The following is a 20552-nucleotide window of genomic DNA, read 5'->3' as shown; positions in this document are numbered from 1 at the left end:
AACCAGGGATCGAACTGGCGTCCCCTACATTGCAAGATGGACTCTCAATCACTGGACCACCAGGGAAGTCCCCAGAAATAATCTTTTATATTGGAACATCTATAGGAATTTTTAATAGCACAAATAATGTACTCTGAAATACTCTTGAAATTATCATATTCCTTAAGAATCATCAGTAGATAATTTTGAAATGGATAATTAGATAAGAGTAAATCAGAATAGTTAACAGATTTAATAATGGTTCCTACTTCTAATCTCAAAGCTATTTCTTCACTTACTTTAACCTTTTGAGAAGTCATAAGAGATATGGACATATGAAAACATTAATAAGACTTTTTGTTATCAAATTGAAGACATGAAAAAAATTTTTAATTTCTAAATTCCTTTTTTTTTCTTTTCTTTTTTTTTTGTGGTACGCGGGCCTCTCACCGCCGCGGCCCCTCCCGTTGCGGAGCACAGGCTCCAGACACGCAGGCCCAGCGGCCATGGCCCACAGGCCCAGCTGCTCCGTGGCATGTGGGATCCTCCCAGACCGGGGCACGAAGCCCTGTCCCCTGCATCGGCAGGCGGACTCTCAACCACTGCACCACCAGGGAAGCCCCTAAATTCTTTTATTTTTTAAGTATCTCAGGACCAAGTTACAACCTCATACTTAAGTTTGGTAATAGAAGTGTAAACAAGAACAAAGTTATGAATTTGAATTTTTTTCTGCTCTGTAGTAGAGAGGTAGCGTATATCTTCAAATTTCTACCTCTCTGTACTAGACATTCCCACTTAATGCTTTGTTGGACGGGAGATACATGTGATAGATCCTTGTAGTTTTGTCTCTTTTTCCTAAATCTCCTTCTTTTTCTCTCAAGATTCTTTAATTAGCACATGTCTGGTTCCATTTTCCCAAACACTTCCTTTAAAATACCCCACTTGTAAAATAAATAAATAAATAAACCCACACAAAACAGCTACAGCATTAAAAAATAAAACCCCCAAAACCCATATGAACTTTACCTTTCTCATTCCTTATTTTTCTCATTACTCTTGTTTCTTCACAAACAATGACTCAAATCCATCTCACTTCCCTTTGAATGCCTCAGCAGACTTTGATAAAAGCAGCCCCAATTACTAAACAAATACTAGAATTTTAGTTCTTGTTATTGTGCTACCTAATTTCTAGCTTCCTAGCCTAGTTATATAGGGCATCTAAATGAAGAAGTAGAGTACAAAGTTAAGGCCGAAGTTAAAAGAAAAATAAAAGAATTAAAAATTCCAAGTGTCACGTTGACTGGAGCCTGCTTAGAGATACGGCTTTATTCTTAAATACCATTTCATTATGTTCAGAGGCACAGAAATTTCCTTCAGGACTAACTTGGATGAAACCCACTTGCTCTTCTAACCAATATGTATATTTTTTCCTAACTTTCCTTTTTTTTTTTTTAAAAAAAAAAACAAAATATCTGTAAGGTGAATAGGACATTGATAAATTACTCCATTTTCTATATTAATAACCCAGTAATTTGGACCCTACAACTTAGTGAACACTTTGAAAAGTATATAATACGTGGTTGCACAGGCTATAGGCTATTTAAAGAGCCTCCTTATAGTTGGTCCTTCTACAACTAAGGAGGGATTTAATCATGCCTTTTTTATTTTTTGTTTTTTGATCTTGCCTCTTCATGTTACATTATAACTTTATAAAGCATGTTTAAATTATTATAATAATATAATGTATAAGAATGAATATATTAAGAAAGCACATTTAAATTACTATAATAAACATTTCATTGAGATATAACATTATATTTCAGATGGAATCATATTAATTATAGTCTGATCTTTATTTGTGTTGTCTTGTTAGAGTTTCTAGAAATACGAAGGAAAATGTTAAACAGTAGAGAGAGGATAGTGAAGTATGTGAGTGGGTGGTAGGAATCACTTTACTGAGTGGCTTCTAAAGTATACCTTGCTAAATTAATATGCATTCTCTAATGTTTTCATGACATTTTACAAAAATGAAATATTGTTAGGTAGATAGAAGATTATTTAAATTACTTTTTCAGGGAAATTCTCTGGCAGTCCAGTGGTTAAGACTCTGCACTTTCACTGGCAAGGGTACAAGTTCAATCCCTGGTGGGGGAAATAAGATCCCGCAAGTTGCACAGCGTAAGGAAAAAAAAAAAAAAAAAAAAAAAAAATTAATTAATTAACTAATTTTTTGGAAAAAATAAGAATAAAATGATAACATTTCTAGTACTTAACTTTTTTTGCTAAAGGGGAACTGTCACTATAATATCTTAGGATCCCTATTTCTTGCATTCTGCTAATACTCAGAATAACTTTACTGAAAAAATATTAGTTATTCCTAAGAAATAAAGGTTAAAATATTAATTATTTTTATTTCAGAGAAGAAAGAGACATTATTAGATTTCACTAAAGCAGTCTTTCATTTTTAGCATGATTTACCATTTTAAAATTGGGGGGTTCGTTTGTGTTTCGGTTCATCATTGGTGGTTCCATTTCAGGCCTGACCCTCAATGATGCTTTTTATTCTGTCTAGATAAAGAGTTCAGAAGTGTTGATCAGTTCTCTAACTAGGCTTACCACACTGTCCAATAGAAATGTAATGTCAACCATAATTACGATCACATATATAATTTTAGATTTTCTTGTAGTCACATTTTAAAAATTCAAAAGGACCATGTGAAACTGATTTTAAGAATATATTTAAACTGATATATCTAAAATATTTTTATTTCAGCATGTAATCAATATAAAATTATTAATTGGATATTTTACATTCTTTTTTTTTAAATATTAAGGCTTTGAGATCTGGTGTGTATTTTATATTTACAACAGGTCTCTTCTCAGACTAGCCACATTTCAGTTGTTTAATAGCCACTTGTGGCTAATGGCTACTCCATTTGGCAGTGCAGACTTAGGGCATTGTTTTGGCATCACACCAAGGGATAGCTTTCTGCTTATGGAAGGAAGAATGCCTTCTTCCTCTTTGAGCAACAATGTTCCTGATGTTGTACTCCATCTAAATATGAACTGACAGGTAGTAGCAATAATAGCTAGTCTTGAGGACTGAAATAGAAAGTGCTAAAATTGGGTTGGAGAATCATCACTGTGATAAATAATATTTTAAAATCCCCCAGCAGAAAACTGGACAGCTACATGTAAAAGAATGAAATTAGAACACTCCCTCACACCATATACAAAAATAAACTCAAAATGGATTAAAGACCTAAATGTAAGGCCAAACAGTATAAAACTCTTAGAGGAAAACATAGAACACTCTATGACATAAATCACAGCAAGATCCTTATTGACCCATCTCCTAGAGAAATGGAAATAAAAACAAAAATAAACAAATGGAACCTAATGAAACTTAAAAGCTTTTGCAAGGACCTTCCCTGGTGGCACAGTGGTTAAGAATCCACCTGCCAATGCAGGGGACATGGGTTTGATCCCTTGTCCAGGAAGATCCCACATACCACGGAGCAACTAAGTCCATGCGCCACAAGAACTGAACCTGTGCTCCAGAGCCCGTGAGCCACAACTACTGAGCCCATGTGCCACAACTACTGAAGCCTGCATACCTAGAGCCCGTGCTCCTCAACAAGAGAAGCCACCGCAATGAGAAACCTGCGCATTGCAACGAAGAGTAGTGCCTGCTCACCACAACTAGAGAAAGCCTACATGCAGCAACGAAGACCCAACGCAGCCATAAGTAAGTAAATAAATAAATAAATAAATTTATTTTAGGAAAAACTTTTGCACAGCAAAGGAAACCATAAACAAGATGAAAAGACAACCTTCAGAATGGGAAAAAATATTTGCAAACAAAGAAACGGACAAAGGATTAAACTCCAAAATGTACAAGTGCTCATGCAGCTCAATATCAAAAAAACAAACAATGCAATCCAAAAATGGGCAGAAGACCTAAACAGACATTTCTCTAAAGATATACCGATTGCCAACAAACATATGAAAGGCTGCTCAACATCACTAATCACTAGAGAAATGCAAATCAAAACTACAATGAGGTATCACCTCATACCAGTCAGAATGGCCATCATCCAAAAATCTACAAACAATAAATGCTGGAGAGGGTGTGGAGAAAAGGGAGCCCTCTTGCACTGTTGGTGGGAATGTAAATTGATACAGCCACTATGGAGAACAGTATGGAGGTTCCTTAAAAAACTACAAATAGAACTACCATATGACCCAGCAATCCCACTACTGGGCATATACCCTGAGAAAACCATAATTCAAAAAGAGTCATGTACCACAATGTTCATTACAGCACTATTTACAATAGCCAGGACATGGAAGCAACCTAAGTGTCCATCGACAGATGAATGGATAAAGAAGATGTGGCACGTATATACAATGGAATATTACTCAGCCATAAAAAATGAAATTGAGTTATTTGTAGTGAGGTGGATGGACTTAGAGTCTGTCATACAGAGTGAAGTAAGTCAGAAAGAGAAAAACAAATACCATATGCTAACACATATATATGGAATCTTAAAAAAAGAAATGGTTCTGATAAACCTAGGGGCAGGGCAGGATAAAGATGCAGACATAGAGAATGGACTTGAGGACATGGGGAGGGGGAAGGGTAAGCTGGGACGAAGTGAGAACGTAGCATTGACATATATACACTACCAAATGTAGAATAGATTGCTAGTGGGAAGCAGCTACATAGCACAGGGAGATCAGCTCAGTGCTTTGTGACCACTTAGAGGGGTGGGATAGGGAGGGTAAGAGAGAGACGAAAGAGGGAGGGAATATGGGGATATATGTATACATATATAGCTGATTCACTTTGTTGTACAGCAGAAACTAACACAACATTGTAAAGCAATTATACTCCAGTAAAGATGTTAAAAAAAAGAAAGAAAAGGGTGGTTATCATAGGTCACGCTGATGCTATGCTTCAAAGAAGTCCTACATCCCTTGATGCAACCCTATCCATTTTAAAAATACAGATACCCAATTCTTTCTCAAAGAAAAAAAAAAAATCCCCCAGCAAACTCTGTTTCAAGTTTTAAAAAAATCATTTAAGTTTAGAAACTGAGGTACAAAATAGATTACTGTCTTCAGCCTGAACCATCATAACCAAATCTTGTGGAACAAATCAGACTCATAAAGCTTGAATGAATTTCATAAGGCAGTCACGTGTAAATATTAGGCAAATATCTAAGCTTTTCTGGGCAGTTCATTGTTACTGATTCCCCACCCCCGCAGCTCCCTGTTGAGGCAGCAGGCAGCATACACGTTTTCAGGTACCTTTAGTGTCAATAAATTTAATCTAATGATTAAATCGAATCTGATTTGCTGCAGTTTAAACTTTTTTCCTTCTCTCCTATAGAAATGATTAACAAATCAGGATCCGAGAGTGGAGTCATAAATGTCAGCTAGGTTCCTTATTTTAGAAAGGGGGCAGTAGTAAATGGATCTTTTACATTCTTTACATCTTTTACATGGAGATTGTTGGAGAACTATACTTCTCTAGAAGCTTGGAATTTAGTACAAAAATATATTTTAAAATAACCTGTGCTAAAAATAAACTTAGGGTAACAAGTTTGGTGGAGTCCTGAGATAGCATTTGATTTTTAAAGTTTTTATTTTAATTGAGTTTATGCACAGTCAGGTCCTGGTTGTGATACAGCATCAAATGATACAGAGCATTGCCTTCAGTGAACATTTGCATTAAATGGGGTACTGACGATAAAAGCATTCTAGCAATTCAGTATAATAAAGGATCTGTGGCTCATAGCTGCAAGATCTGAAATGAGAAGGGAGAGGAAAGAGGCAATTCAGGGCCTATCATGGGGTGCCTTATAAGCTTTAGTAAGGAGGTTGGACTTTATCCTGGGGGCAGTGGGGAGATCCTGGAAAGGTCAAAGCAGAGGAGATTTTGTGGTTTTAAGTGACCGCTGTGATCGGTGTTTGTATTACACTGAGCAGGAGTGGAAACAGTAAGTAAGCTGTTAAAGTAATGGGGTGAGAGGCAGTGGAGGCTTAAACTCAGTAGTGGCAGTGGTACTAGAGAAATGTTATGAATTTAAGACATAATTAAAAGGTAAGAACTGTTAGGATTTGCTGATTGATTTGTCTCCTAAGATGAGAGAGAAATTAAATTTGACTTTGGACATGTACTTAGAGAACACAGAAGAGGAACAAGTTTAGTTAGGGCATGGGGATCTAGCTCCCTACCTTCAGGCAGAAAACTTCCTATGACAGGTGAATTCAAGTCCCCCAAACACATTTAGTTAAGCCAGCATTTATTGATTATTTTATCATATGCAATACATAGTAGGGAGTGTTTGGGGTTAAAAGGGTAAGATAAACACAGTTCTTTACTTCACATATCTCCAGGTGAGAACGACAGGTATACATAAAACTATTTTTAATACAAGTTAGACAGTGCCAAGTGCTATAATAAGATATAAACAAAATGAAATTAATTCTTCCTGGAGGAAGTGGGGTTGTGAATGACTTCACAGAGTAAGTGGTGTTTGAGTTGTATCTTAAAGGATGCAAGGGAGCCTTCCACCTCCTAGATTTACATCTCTAGCATGTACATTTATCCTGATATCTGACTCGCTCCTTGGCATCTCCATTTTAGCATGTAAAATGTATCTCAGATTTAACACATTCAGAACCAAATTCCTGATCTTCATTCCTTTAAACCTGCTCTTCTCACAGTCTTCCCTTTCTTAGTTAATGGTTTCTGAGTAAAAGCTGTTGCAAGTAAAAGCTGAAGTCCTTACAGTGCAAGACCCTACAGCAACTACCCCTCCCCTCCATAATCCTGTTACGTCTTGACCTCTTTGTACCATTTGCCCTCTTGTCCACTCTGTTCTAGCCGAACAGGACCTCCTTGGTATTCCTCACAAACTCCAGGTATCTTCCCACCTCAGGGCCTTTGCTTTTACTTTTCTTTTCACCTGAAAAATTCCTCCAGATATCCTTATGGATTCATTCCTTCAGCCATTTCAAGTCTTTACTCAAATGTCACCTTCTTAGGGAACCCTCTTGCACTGTTGGTGGGAATGTGAATTGATACAGCCACTATGGAGAACAGTATGGAGGTTTCTTAAAAAACTAAAAATAGAATTACCATTTGACCCAGCAATCCCACTACTGGGCATATACCCAGAGAAAACCATAATTCAAAAAGACACATGCACACAATCCAGTGTTCATTGCAGCACTATTTACAATAGCCAGGTCATGGAAGCAACCTAAATGCCCATCGACAGACGAGTGGATAAAGAAGATGTGGTACATATATACAATGGAATATTACTCAGCCATAAGGAGGAACGAAATAGTGCCATTTGCAGAGTCATGGATAGACCTAGAGACTGTCATACAGAGTGAAGTAAGTCAGAAAGAGAAAAACAAATATAGTATAATATCACTTATATGTAGAATCTAAAAAAAATGGTACAGATGAACTTTCTTGCAAAGCAGAAATAGAGACACAGATGTAGAGAACAAACTTATGGATACCAAGGGGGAATGAGGGTGGGATGAGATTGGGATTGACTTGTATACACTGATGTGTATAAAATTCATGACTAATAAGAACCTGCTGTATAAAAAAATAAAATAAAATTCAAAAAAAAAAGTCACCTTCTTAGTAAGGCCTTCTCTGTCCTCTTTCTTTAAAAGTACATGCCTCATCCCATGCACTTTAACTCACTTCTCAATTTCAGTTTTCTTCATATCACTCACCATCCAACATACATGTCTCTGTTTATTATTTATATCTTATCCCACTGGAACATTAGCTCCATGAGAGCATGAATCTGGACTGTTTTGCTCATTGGTTTATTCCTAGAGCTTAAAACAGTACCTGGAACACAGTAGGCACTAAAACATTTATTAAATTAATGCTTTGATTAAATATAGAAGAGTATTCTGAGCAAAGAAAATGACATGAACAAAATTCAGAGAAAAGGCTTAGCACATTGGGGAATGCTTATTGGTCTGCTAATTGGTGTTATGTGCTTGGTGTGTAGGAAACATAGAGAAGGAGAAATACTGAAAGGCAGTTGTGGTCTAATATGAAGACCCTCAATAATATTCTCAAGATATTTTTCATTTCGCAGTCCGTGCAACCTCTGTCACAGCTACTCAGCTCTACCACCATAGCCCAAGAGTAGCCATAGATCATATGTAAACAGATAAGTGTGACTGTGTTCCCATAAAATTTCATTTACAAAAACAGGTGGCAGCGTTTTGGCCCCTAGGCTGTACTTTACCATCCCCTGCTATAGGCAATGAGGATCCATTTAAGATTTTGTACTAATTGGCTCTATTATTTAAAAAAAAAAAAAAAGGCACTTTGGCAGCGGTATGGAAAGTACTGGGAATGGGGAAGAGAGATGAGAGCTGGAGGTAGGGAGAAATTTTAGGAGGCTGTGACAGTTAAAAGTTAAGACTGTAGGAGCCTCAACTAGTCAAAGAGCTAAGGGAATGACTCAAGAGGTGGGTTAAAAGTAATTCTCCAGGATTTGGCACTTGGTTGACTGTAAAGGGATAGGAAGGCATAAAGTTGATTCTTTAGATTGGGTGCCTAGATAAATGATGATGCTATGAATTATAATGAAGCTGGTATGGAGACCAAATGTGTGAATTCAGTTTTTGACACATTGATATATTTTCAGAATAACCAGGGTATTATCACCTACTAGTTGAAAATTCAAACCTAAGCTTCAGAATAGTGTCAGAGGCATGTAGGGTAAGAAGGAATATTAGGCGATACTTATCTTGAACTCCTCCCATCATCTCCTGAGCCCGCTCGAATCAAGCTTTCTTCTCCACCATGTTATCGAAATCAGTCTTGTCAGAGTCATTGATGAGCAATTTCCATGTTGTCAAATGCAGATTTTCAGTTCTCATGGTACTTGATCTGTCAGCATTATTGACACAATTAATTTATCCATTTTCCTTGTAACATTTTCTCCACTTGGTGAAGGAGCCATCTTCTCCTGGCTATTATCTTTTTGCCTTTTTTTCAGTCTCCTTTACTGGATTATCTTGTTTTCATCCCCTAAATTACTGGAGTACCTTTCGGCCTCATCTTTAGATTTCTTCTAGTGTCAACACTTGCTCCCTAGGTGATCACACCTTACCTCGTGGCTCTCCCCTGAATTCTAGAGCTATATACCTAGCTCCCTTTGAGCTAAATGTATGCTTACAGGCATTTTAAACTGAACATGTCCAATATCAAACTCTGTCTTTCCCTCTTACCCTCCTCCCTACCCTAAGGAAAAAGTCCTGCTCAATACCTGCATTTGCCATCTCAGTGAAAGACAGCACTGTTTATCCAGTTTGCTCAGACCTTTAGAAAACTTGGAATCTTGGATTCCTGCCTATCACATACACCTCACTGCTCATCTTATCAACCTTCAGAATATGTCTAGAATCTGACCAGTTATCACCACGTCCATCACGAGGGCCCTGGCCCAAGTAACTGTAAGTTCTCACTTCCCGTGCTCCCCATGTGGTGTTTTCTCCATACGGCAGCAAGAATAATCTTTTTATATTATAAATCAGATCATATCCGTGTGCTCACATCCATCCAGTGCCTACTCATCTAGCTTAGAGCAAAATTCAGGTTCTTAACGTAGCCACTGAGGCCCTGTGTTACCCGGTTGCCTCTTTGATGACACATCTCTTTTACTCTCCTGCAGCCTCACTTGCTTTTGTTGTGGTTCCTTTTCAAAAATGCCAAGCCCAGGAGTTCCCTGGCATTTCAGTGGTTAGGAGGCTGCGCTTTCATTGCCATTGGCCCAAGTTCGATCCCTGGTTGGGAAACTAAGTTCCCGCAAGCTGGGCGGCATGGCCAAAAAATAAATGCCAAGCCCACTCCTGTTTTGGTGGCTTTGCATATTACGTTGTCTCTGCCTGAACCACTTTCCCCCAGATAATGCTTCGGTCATTCCATTTTTTTCATTCAGGTCTCTGCTTAAATGTCACCTCCTCAGAGTGGACTTCCCTGGACACCCTCTCTAAAATAACACTGCCCAACCGCCATCATTCTCTATCCCTTCATCTTTTTTTTTAACATAATACTTGCCACCATTTGACACAGTACATATATTAGTTTGTTTATGTTATGTCTCCATAGCTACAGTTCTGTGAAGGTGGGGGTTTTGTGTGTCATTCATTTGGTAACCTCAGCATTTAGAACATTTAGTTAGAAATCAATAAATATTGGTTGAAAGAATGAGTAGATATAAAGATATTGAGAAAAGAGGCATCAGTGAAAAAGCCTGGGAAAAACAGAGAGGTAATCTGAGGAGAAAAAGGAGAGTGTATGGCCATTTATGCCAGAAAGGCACAGCAAAATCCAATGGGTAGGTGCTCCAATGGGGCTACTAATATCTCGTATTTTAGGAAGGGGGCCTATCTCTCCACAAGACAACTGGTGGCTGAACGTCATCTGCTGACTAAGAGTTGTTAATGCTCTAATTTTCTACACTTTTACAATTAAGGCACATTGAGTTTTTACTGTTATAGCTTTACAAAAGAAGTCCATGTGGATATCCTGTCACTGATTGTATCTTGGATATTCAGTTTAAAAATCTGGGCTTCCCTGGTGGCTCAGTGGTTGAGAGTCCGCCTGCCAATGCAGGGGACACAGGTTCATGCCCCGTCCGGGAAGATCCCACATGCCGCGGAGCGGCTGGGCCCATGAGCCATGGCCGCTGAGCCTGCGCGTCTGGAGCCTGTGCTCCGCAATGGGAAAGGCCACAGCAGTGAGAGGCCAGCGTACCGCAGAAATAAAATAAAATAAAATAAAATCTATCTTATAATTTATTGTGTATCATTAGTGATGAATGTAAAATTTTATTGTTATGAAATCAGTAGGGTCAGTACAGCATATTCCATACTTAAAATTAAGTAAATAGAGCGCAATTAAATCCTAAGAACTTACTAAATAATATTTTAAAAATAAATGACTATCAGTAATATTACAAGAATTAGTTTTAGCTTTAAAAATTAACCCTTAAAGGTATTAAGTGTATACCTGTTTGTTAGAAGTAATAATACAAAATAGAGATGATCAGAGAATAGTTCTATTTGTGTCTTGTGAGATTTGTTAAACATGAGACCTTTGACTTGCCCTCCACTACCTCAGAAATCCCAGGGGCTGTGATCTGAAGATAAGTTAGGTTTCTTTTTTCCTCTTTCAGCATGTCTTCTACCATAATACATTCCACAGATGCTGATAGCATCAGCTTTAGAGCCATTTATAAGAAAATGTTTAGCTACAGTTAGTAGAACATAATTGCTGGACATTTATTTCTTGATGTATTTGTTAAGAGAAAAAGCTTAAATTAGGATGATTTGATAGTTTTAGTTTCTACATTTATTCTTCCTATTTTCAAACAAACTTTTAAATAATTCAGAATTTTTTAAATGCTAAAAGAAAGTAAAATTAAAATCTTACCCTTTTCTATCCATCCTTTGCACATTTCTGGCATATGTACTTCCCTCCCTCCCTCCCTTCCTTCCTTCCTTCCTCTTTACTTCCCTCCCTCCTTCTCTTTATCTCTCTTCATTCTCCCTCTGTCTTTCTCCCCCTCTTTTTACTTTCTTCTCTGTCTTCCTCTCCCTCCCTTTCTCTCTTTCTTCTCTCTCTCTCTTTCTTTTTTGGTCAGTCCCTCTTCCACCCCCCGCCACACACACACTCACAACCACATTAGAGTCAGCTCAAGCTTTCTTGCCACTCTCTTAACAATGTAGAACACTCATACTCTAACTGAACTATATATGTGTTCATCCTTGTTTTTATACATAACTTACAGATTTGTTAATTTAACCCCTTTTAACACTTTTCTTCTTCATGCATCAATAGGTTAAATGACCCATGTACTATTTTTTTTTAGCTTTGAACTTTGTACTCTTTATGTCTACAATGAACCATTTCTTTTTCGTGTGTTCTTCGAGAAAAATTACTTGAAAAACTGAATATTTTTCTTCTTATGCTGCCTACATAGTGGGCAGAAAAAAACGTTTTTTAAAAACACTTAGAAAATGTTCCTATCTTCCTGAATTATAAAAATGTACACAGGTCAGCTGTAATTTGTTTTTTGACCTGGTGATCTTACGATATTTTTGTTCAGTGTAAAAATGTAGACTGTTCATTAATATGTTTATAAATACTGATATTAACTGTTCTCCTCCATACTCATGTATTATACAAATTGTTCCAGAGAAGATTTAAGGTGGGCATTTTATTTATGTCTTCTCTTCTGGCAGTCATAGCTTACCCATTATTTGTATTATTAATGTCCATTAATCTCTCCCCAAATTACAATTTCCTTGAAGATAGGAGTCTGGAACAGCAAAAGGCTCAGCAAAGATGTCCAGTCCAAATTTAGAAGTGAAAAAACATGTGTTGAAAGCAGGAGAGAACTATAAAGTATTGAGAGTATTCATCATAAAGTGAGGCACGTTGAACTGTACTGTCATTGCTAATAAAAAAATAAATAAATTTGTTTTGAATGTGATAGCTATTTAGTAGGAACTATTAAGTCTCAAATATTTTTGTGGTCATATTTACTTTTACAAGTAAATTTTATTAAATTCCCTTAGGATTATGTTAAAAGCTTTTAAGAATGGCCACAATCAGTGAATTACCTGTTGACTTTAAGAATCAGGCAAGTTCACTCTCTAATTTGGGATTGTTATCAGGGGCCACATTAATGATAATAATAATAGTAGTAGTAGTAGTGGTAGTAGTAACATCTTTTGTGCATGTAGAATTCTGTATTATCTCATTAGCCACACAACAACCCGTGTTTTAGAAGAGGCGACTGAGGTAAGTAAGGGTCAGAAAAATTAAATTAAAAGCACATGACCAGTAAGTTGAATAGATAAGACGCAAATCCAGTTATTTTCTTTACTGTATTAGATTGAGATAGATTATCTGTTTGTTCATTTGTAATCCATGATTTTTCTTTATTTTGAATTTGAAATGCAAGTTTAATATCTAAAACCATACAGTATTTATTTGATCTGTCTGGAAGCATTATAGATTATTTTTTCTTCTCCAATTTAAAAATTGCTGTTAACATTTCTTTTACTAAAGGAAGAAAATAGCATTTTATCTACTCAATATGGAGAAACTAAATATCAATTTGAATACTTTCAGAGATGCAGTCCATTTAAAATGACTTATAGTTTCAATTCAATTCTAATAACTTTCTAAAAGATTTTCTCATTTGTGGGCTAACAAAATAAATACTTGCAAGTTAATGTGTATCAGAACATTTACTTTTTAAAAATATATATTGTTCATCAACTCTTTTCTTGTTCATTAAGAAAGTTTACTTTGGATTTTTTCCTTCATAAAATATACAGTTTTTCCAATGTAAAAAGCTAAAATTTTGCTTTCACATCTTTTTTTACCATCAGTATCCCCAAAGCAGTATACATTAAGTTAGTTACCTTGCTATCGTGCTTATGTTTGACTTGTCAGGATTTCATATTTTAGTAAAAATAAAATTAAAATTTAACTTTAGTTCTGAAGTAGCATCTTGGTTTTTATTTCAGGTTTTATTATCTTGTTTCTTTGGATGAATAGACTAGTTTTTGGCATGATTACCCAGGTATTATTGATTCAGTGATGGTTTTAATTCAATGGATAGAATTGGTGACTATTAGAAGGTGAATCATACAGCCTTGCTGCAGAGGCCATTCATATCAATGGGATCATACCTTAGAAAAGAAAACTAAAGCATATGTGTGGTCACAACCAATCCTTGTCATTATGCCATGAAAGCCTTGGGATTTGTGATCAAAGCAATGGGCTTATCCTGAACTGTGGTATAACCTCTGGTTGAACCTTTCAAATTTTTATTTTAAGAGATGATACACTACATTTTGACCATGTTACTTACCTCTAAGACCTGATGGCCTAATTGATAGTGATTAAAATTATTGTCAGCAAGTCAGAAGAAAATGTGAATTGTACATATCTCTGTCCTCTGTCAGTGTTGTTTACTTATCATTTTCCACTAATGTTTTAAAGAATTGCTGAACATGTGTTTTTTATCTAGAGCGGAATGTTCTGTTCTGATGAATATAAAACATACTTCACTTTGTAAATGTACATTAGAAGTATTAGAAAGACATAATCTTTGACTCTATCACTAAATTTCATCTGTCAAAGGAGATAATTCTGAACTATAATATTTGGTGTTATATCAAGGCATAGTTCTTAGAAAGATGCTTTTAGGATTAAGACGGAATTCTACTTATAACTTGAATGTCACTGTCATCCATAGTAAAATTCAGGCAGTATATATGCTTATTTATCTTTTTGGTTACATGTTGGTGTACCTCAGTTGCGTTCGGTATGTTTATTTTATGTTAAGAGGGTATTCAACTCCCATCAACTGATTTACTTATGCAGATTTCCTTCCAATGAGATTGTAATATGGTTTAAGTATATATACTCACTCCTTTACTTAATTGTCCTTATTTGATGATGTCCTTTGTACTATATTAGATTCTTTGTAATCTTTCTTTTCAGTGCTAATTTATTGGAAACATTTGTCCAATTTTAAATTATCTCCTACTCCATGTATATAGTCCTATCTAAACCAACTAAATAGTTCTTCATTGATCACTGGAAACACATGATATATGCAAGTTTCCATCTCTGTACCTCTTCTTAAGATATTCCCCTTGTCAGGACTGTTCTTGTCTTTCCCCTCTGCTAATATTTATCTTTGACTTTAAGTACCATTCTTCAATCATTCATTCAACAGATTTTTACTGAATATCTAACATGTTTCACTCACTATGTCTAGGCTTTGGAGGTGTAGCAGTGAACAAGATACTTAAAGTCCTTTATCTCCTGGAGCCGTCAATTTAGAGGGAACAATACAGTTTGATGAGTGTTATATTAGGGAAGTACAATGTATTATGTTCTTTTCCCTAAAGCTTTCTCTGCCCACCCCAACTTTTAGACATCCTTTTCTCTTTTGAATTTCTAGAGTACTATTTGTGCCTACAACCAATTTCCTCCTAAAAAATGAATCCTTTCCCTGTTAGATCTGTGATCTGATCTGTAGAGGGGAAGTAGCACTCACGTCTCCATATCCCAGATCCTAACACAGTTCTTTGCAGACTAAAAATGAAATAAATGCTTTTTGTGATTATGATGTGTTATATCACTCTTCATACCTACCTACAGCTTATATCAAATGATCAATTAAATAATGGTTTTGTACTGCTCATACTGAATTCTCTCTACCATTTTGTACTGCTCATACTGAATTCTCTCTACCATTTGTACTGCTCATACTGAATTCTCTCTACCATTTTGTCACCTAGAAATAATTGTCAGTGAATATATTGGTAACTTTTTATCACTGAAATACAGTTGACTCTTGAACAACATGGTTTTGAACTGCACAGGTCCACTTATGTGTGGATTTTTTAAAATAGTAAATACTATAGTAGTACCCTGTCCAATGTTGGTTGAATCCATGGATTTGGAACCACCCATGTGGGATACAGAGGAACTGCAGATAAGGAGTGCCAACTATAAATAACACTCAGATTTTTGACTGAGTAGAGAGTAGGAACCCTAACCCCAGTGTTGTTCACATGTCACCTGTATGTATTAATTCATAACCAGCAACTCAAGTATATAAGAAATGTCCTAATTTGAATTCAAATCTTCTTTATATTATGCTAGTAGGAAGTTCTTTCAGTTATTAGATGGGTAGGGCAGAGACCTCCTTTTCCCAGGGCTTGAATGAGATCCAGGCTTATGTGATACCTAGAAAATTGGCTCTCACATCTTCAGTTCATCTTGTTCACTAGTAATACCTTCATTGTCTAGGACACATGGTCTTTTAGAAGCTGGCAGCTCTGCTGATTATCTAAGCTTGAGTTAAGAAATACTTGTTGATGCCAAAAGCCCTGGTGCCAAGGGACTGTCTTCCGTAAGTGCACCATCATGAAGCCATTGTGTAGAGGTGGGCAAATTGTTCTCTATGTAAGGGTGCTTGACTGAAGGAAAGGAGAAGCAGAAATCCAACCTGTACTGCACTTACCAAACTGAGTTCTCTTGGGGCTGAATTAGCCCAGAATGATTGCTTTTTTCTAATTTATACAGAGGCACTATATGGAAAAGTAGGGACCTTGATTACCACTTACCATCCCCTAGGTTCCAGCCTAACCTCTTCATCCCCTCCCCTTGCCCTCAGGCTAAAGAAAGCTGACTACAGATTTTGAGAAACTTGGTTCCCTAATCTTGAGGAAAAACTCTTCTTTGGTTTCTGTCTTTTTAAAAATATTAACCTTTGACACTGCTTCTCCTAGACATTTTACATAATCTCCTGTTTGCTTAAACTTTCACAAAGGACAGAAAAAGAGGATGTCTTCAGGAGGTCTCTGCTCTGGACCTTGCAAATGTTCTGGAAATGCCTGACAACTCTCTTGAAATTGGAGAAGTGTATGGGGTGGGAGGTTGGGAGGTAAAAAATAAAGAAGCAAAACATAAAATTCCTATCTCAATAAATTTCAAGTGAAGTGTTAAGCTTAATTTTTAATTAATAAAGTTTAAAATCTTAATTGTGAAATATTTTTATAATGTCCACGCTACAAAATTATAGGGTATCTATCTTTAATAGGAAATTGCAAATAAAATCTATGGTAATTATGGAAACTGATAAATTATTACTCCCTCCCAGCATTACAGAAATTATGCAACTGAATGTTTAACATAGTCCAGTAAGATTTTAAATTGCTTTCTTCATATCTTTTATTACAAGTTTCTTGTTTATTTTATGTGTAATTTTGCTCCATTTAATTTTGAGTTAACTGAATTTATATTTAGAGTAAGCTGTCAACATTAAAATAAAATAAATTCATAATAAATTTATGTGTTTAAATAAAGTAGGCCACAAACAAAATATATTTCTGTTAATTGAATGTATTTATTAATAAATTTATTTATTTATGGCTGTGTTGGGTCTTCGTCTGCTGTCTAGGCATGGTCTCAAGAAAGAATATATTTTTTGCATATTTTTACTATGCAATATATATCTCTGATTTATAATGCAGATGACTGATCTCCCAAAACTTGGGAGAAACCTAACATCTATAATTCAGCCATTATTTTGATTCCTAGGAGAATTATATAGAAGCATAATGAGTATAACAGGCAAAAGAAGGACAATATCCTCTAATTGTGAGAGCATTAGGGTGAGGGTACGGGTGGGCAGGTATTATTGAAATTTAAAGAATAAGTAATTAATTAAACCAAAATGCTGCTTTTGATTTTGAATACACAAGGAAGGCATGGTCCTCCATTACTGTTGTAGAACAAGACTTGGCAATAGTAACATTCCTCTTTACTAGCACAAGTAATATGGAGTGAAAATAAGACATTTTAGGAAATTTTCTCAAAGTTGGAATTTATTGAATGTATACTTCAGCAAATTGATAGTTATAAAGTGACATATTTATATATGGGTAAATAATTATAGCATATTTTTTAAATTCTTCCTATATGTGTGGTATATATACATATACACATATATAAATAAAATATTTTTTTCAGGAGAACCAGTTGTTTTCTTATCATGGGAGAATGAAAAGGTTTTGTTTAATTTTTTAAAAAAATTGCTTAGAATATATGTTAAAAACATATTTTAAATGTTTAGCACTGTATATATTATGTAATAGAACCCATGCTTTTTTGCTGATTAAGGACACAGGCTTTAGAGTTAAACAAATCTTGATCTAAGTTCCAAATTTATCATAAATCAGCTGCATAACCTTAGGCATATTACTTAACTTATTTGAGCCTTAGTTAATTTTTTAAATGGAGATGATACCTTACCTTGTAAAGTTGTTGTGAAGATTGTGATAAGTTGTTGTGAAGATTAAATGGGATGTTTATTTAGAGTTTATTTTAGTACTTGACTCATGTCATGCAGTAAGTTATTTAGCTAAAACAAATTGAATATAGCTTTTTGTTGTATAAAATATGTCTTTTGTCAATTAGACTTATATGCATCATTTTGGAGAAGAGATCTTAAAATTGTTGTATGAACATTGCATCATTTCATTTATGGTTAAACTTAACAGGATCTTCCTTTTAAAAAAATTAATTTTGTTCAGTTTAAATGTTTTGCAAGTCAATGATCAGGTGGTTGTCAGGCATTTGGAGGACAAGCTAATTTCTACCCTGCTTAGTTAATTATTGTGATTGTAAACAAAGGATGTACAATTCAAAGTCAAGGAACATTTCACATGGATGATGGAGGTGATAATAGCTTAATTCCTGCTGAATTTTTTTTCTTTGCTCTAGTGAGTTCATACTGACCTTGTCCAAAATCTGATGACCTCCCTATTTCACTCAACCATTTGAAAAGCCGGGCCTGCCATAGCTGGCCCTGAGGGGGTATCTGAAAGACCACTGAGTCACTGACCCATGTCAAGACTGGATTTCAAGTCTGATCTGTAGGACCTCTGAAATAGTTATACATGGGGCTTATTGTACACAAAAACCTAACTGGCTGCATTTTTCTGCTTATTAAGTATCCTGTTAAAGTGTATTTTAAATGTCCTTATTAAAGTCATGTTTATATTACTTAGTTTCTCATGCAGGTCATTTTCTAGGCTGATTATAAATTTTGATCTTTTATAAGAGTTAGTACCCTAAAACTAAACTTGAATGTTTTGAAATGTGAGCAAAACATACTGTTACACCATGGCTAAATGCAATGAATATCTTCCTGGTTGGTGATGGACCAAAGCATTTTAATGCTTATAAAGATTTTGTTTTTTTCTGGCAAAAATTCCATATACCTCAAAAAAATCTAGTTTAGCTGTTGTTGATATTACAGCATGTTAAACTCTGTTTACATCTTGTCAAAGCTCAAATATTGCTCAAATGTTGGTATATAAGAGTTTTGAGTTTGTAAAACTTGTCCTAAAGGAAAGCATGTGACCACCCAGTAAGGTGTTATTTAAATTTGGTTGGATGGGATCTGTCTACCTTAATAGAACTTTGTGATAGGGCTATGATATGAAAAGAGTAAAAACTTTCCTATGTTTATTTTGTTCTTCTGCACAATAGGAAATGATCAGCCCTTTTATGAATACCTAGTCAGTATTCTACAATTTATAATATGACATTGTCTTTTATTTTTATATAGGAGTTGATCCCTGAATTTTATTATCTCCCTGAGATGTTTGTCAACTTCAATAATTATAATCTTGGAGTGATGGATGATGGGACAGTAGTGTCTGATGTTGAACTTCCTCCTTGGGCCAAAACCTCAGAAGAATTTGTTCGCATAAACAGATTGGTAAGATAGTAATCATCTACTCTGTCTGTCATGAGCCTTTTCTCAAAGTATGTTTCATGTGTTGGTATAATCATTAACCCTTGCTCTTCTGGGCAAAACTAGTTGATAGGGATAACTAAAAGTGACGTAATAGTTCATGAATCTCCATATATACTTTATAAAGTCTTTTATATGAACATGATGGTTACTTTTATATGAACATGATGATTCAAGATTATAAGTGAATTTCTTATAGAATTTATGCTTTTTCAAATATGAGTTTCTTATACTAGCAGAAGAACATCATTCTGTGTTCAGGCTGGAAGGCCATTGTACATTTTGATAATAGAAACAAAATTTTCAAATTATATGCTGTATCTGTCTTTTGAAGGAAATCTTCATCTAATATTTAGAATATGAAAACTTAAAAAGTGAAAAGTGCAATAATCATTGTGCTTACAGACAACTCTTCATAATCCTCTCCTGTGGACTCTTTAATGTCCTCTGTTGTATGGGTTCTGGATTATTTTATGAAAAAATACATGACTTTTCCTTTTTGCCTTTAACTTTCATAAATGCCTAGAATCAGGGAGCTTTATTCTCATAGTTTTAAAGTAGTTTCTTTATCATACTTCATATTAAAAATGAAACCTAGGGCTTCCCTGGTGGCGCAGTGGTTAAGAAACCACCTGCCAATGCAGGGAACACAGGTTCATCCCTGGCCTGGGAAGATCCCACGTGCTGCAGAGCAACTAAGCCATGCACCACAACTACTTAGCCTGAGCTCTAGGGTCCACGAGCCACAACTACTGAGCCCGAGTGCCACAACTACTGAGCCAAGTGCCACAACTACTGAAGCCCGTGCACCTAGAGCCCATGCTCCACAACAAGAGAAGCCACGACAATGAGAAGCCCTTGCACCACAACGAAGAGTAGCCCCCACTCGCCGCAACTAGAGAAAAGCCCAGGCACAGCAACAAAGACCCAACAGCCAAAAAATTTAAAAATAAACAAACAAATAAATTTATTTAATAAATAAATAAGTAAAATAAAAATGAAACCTAAATTGCATTGTGTTTTTAATTTTACTAAAACAAGGAAAATTATTTCATTTTAGTTTTCTTGGTATGCTTACCTTTTCTACCAACAATTATATATACATTTTTTTTTTTTTTTTTTTTTTCGGTACCCGGGCCTCTCACCGTC

General features: G+C 35.6%; 1 protein-coding gene across 2 annotated transcripts in view; it reads left to right on the top strand.

Annotated features, from left to right (window-relative positions):
- Positions 1 to 20552, top strand: part of LRBA (LPS responsive beige-like anchor protein) — a 777508-nt gene that overhangs the window by 605981 nt on the left and 150975 nt on the right. For both annotated transcript variants that reach the window (XM_007469901.1, XM_007469902.1), the window contains one exon: positions 19215 to 19367. In XM_007469901.1, coding sequence (XP_007469963.1) covers positions 19215 to 19367 — 153 coding nt within the window. The remainder of the gene's footprint in view (positions 1 to 19214; positions 19368 to 20552) is intronic.

Source organism: Lipotes vexillifer, unplaced genomic scaffold (genome assembly GCF_000442215.2).
Source record: "Lipotes vexillifer unplaced genomic scaffold, Lipotes_vexillifer_v1.1 scaffold755, whole genome shotgun sequence".
Lineage (NCBI taxonomy): Eukaryota > Metazoa > Chordata > Mammalia > Artiodactyla > Lipotidae > Lipotes > Lipotes vexillifer.
This window is presented reverse-complemented; position numbering and strand designations above follow the sequence as displayed.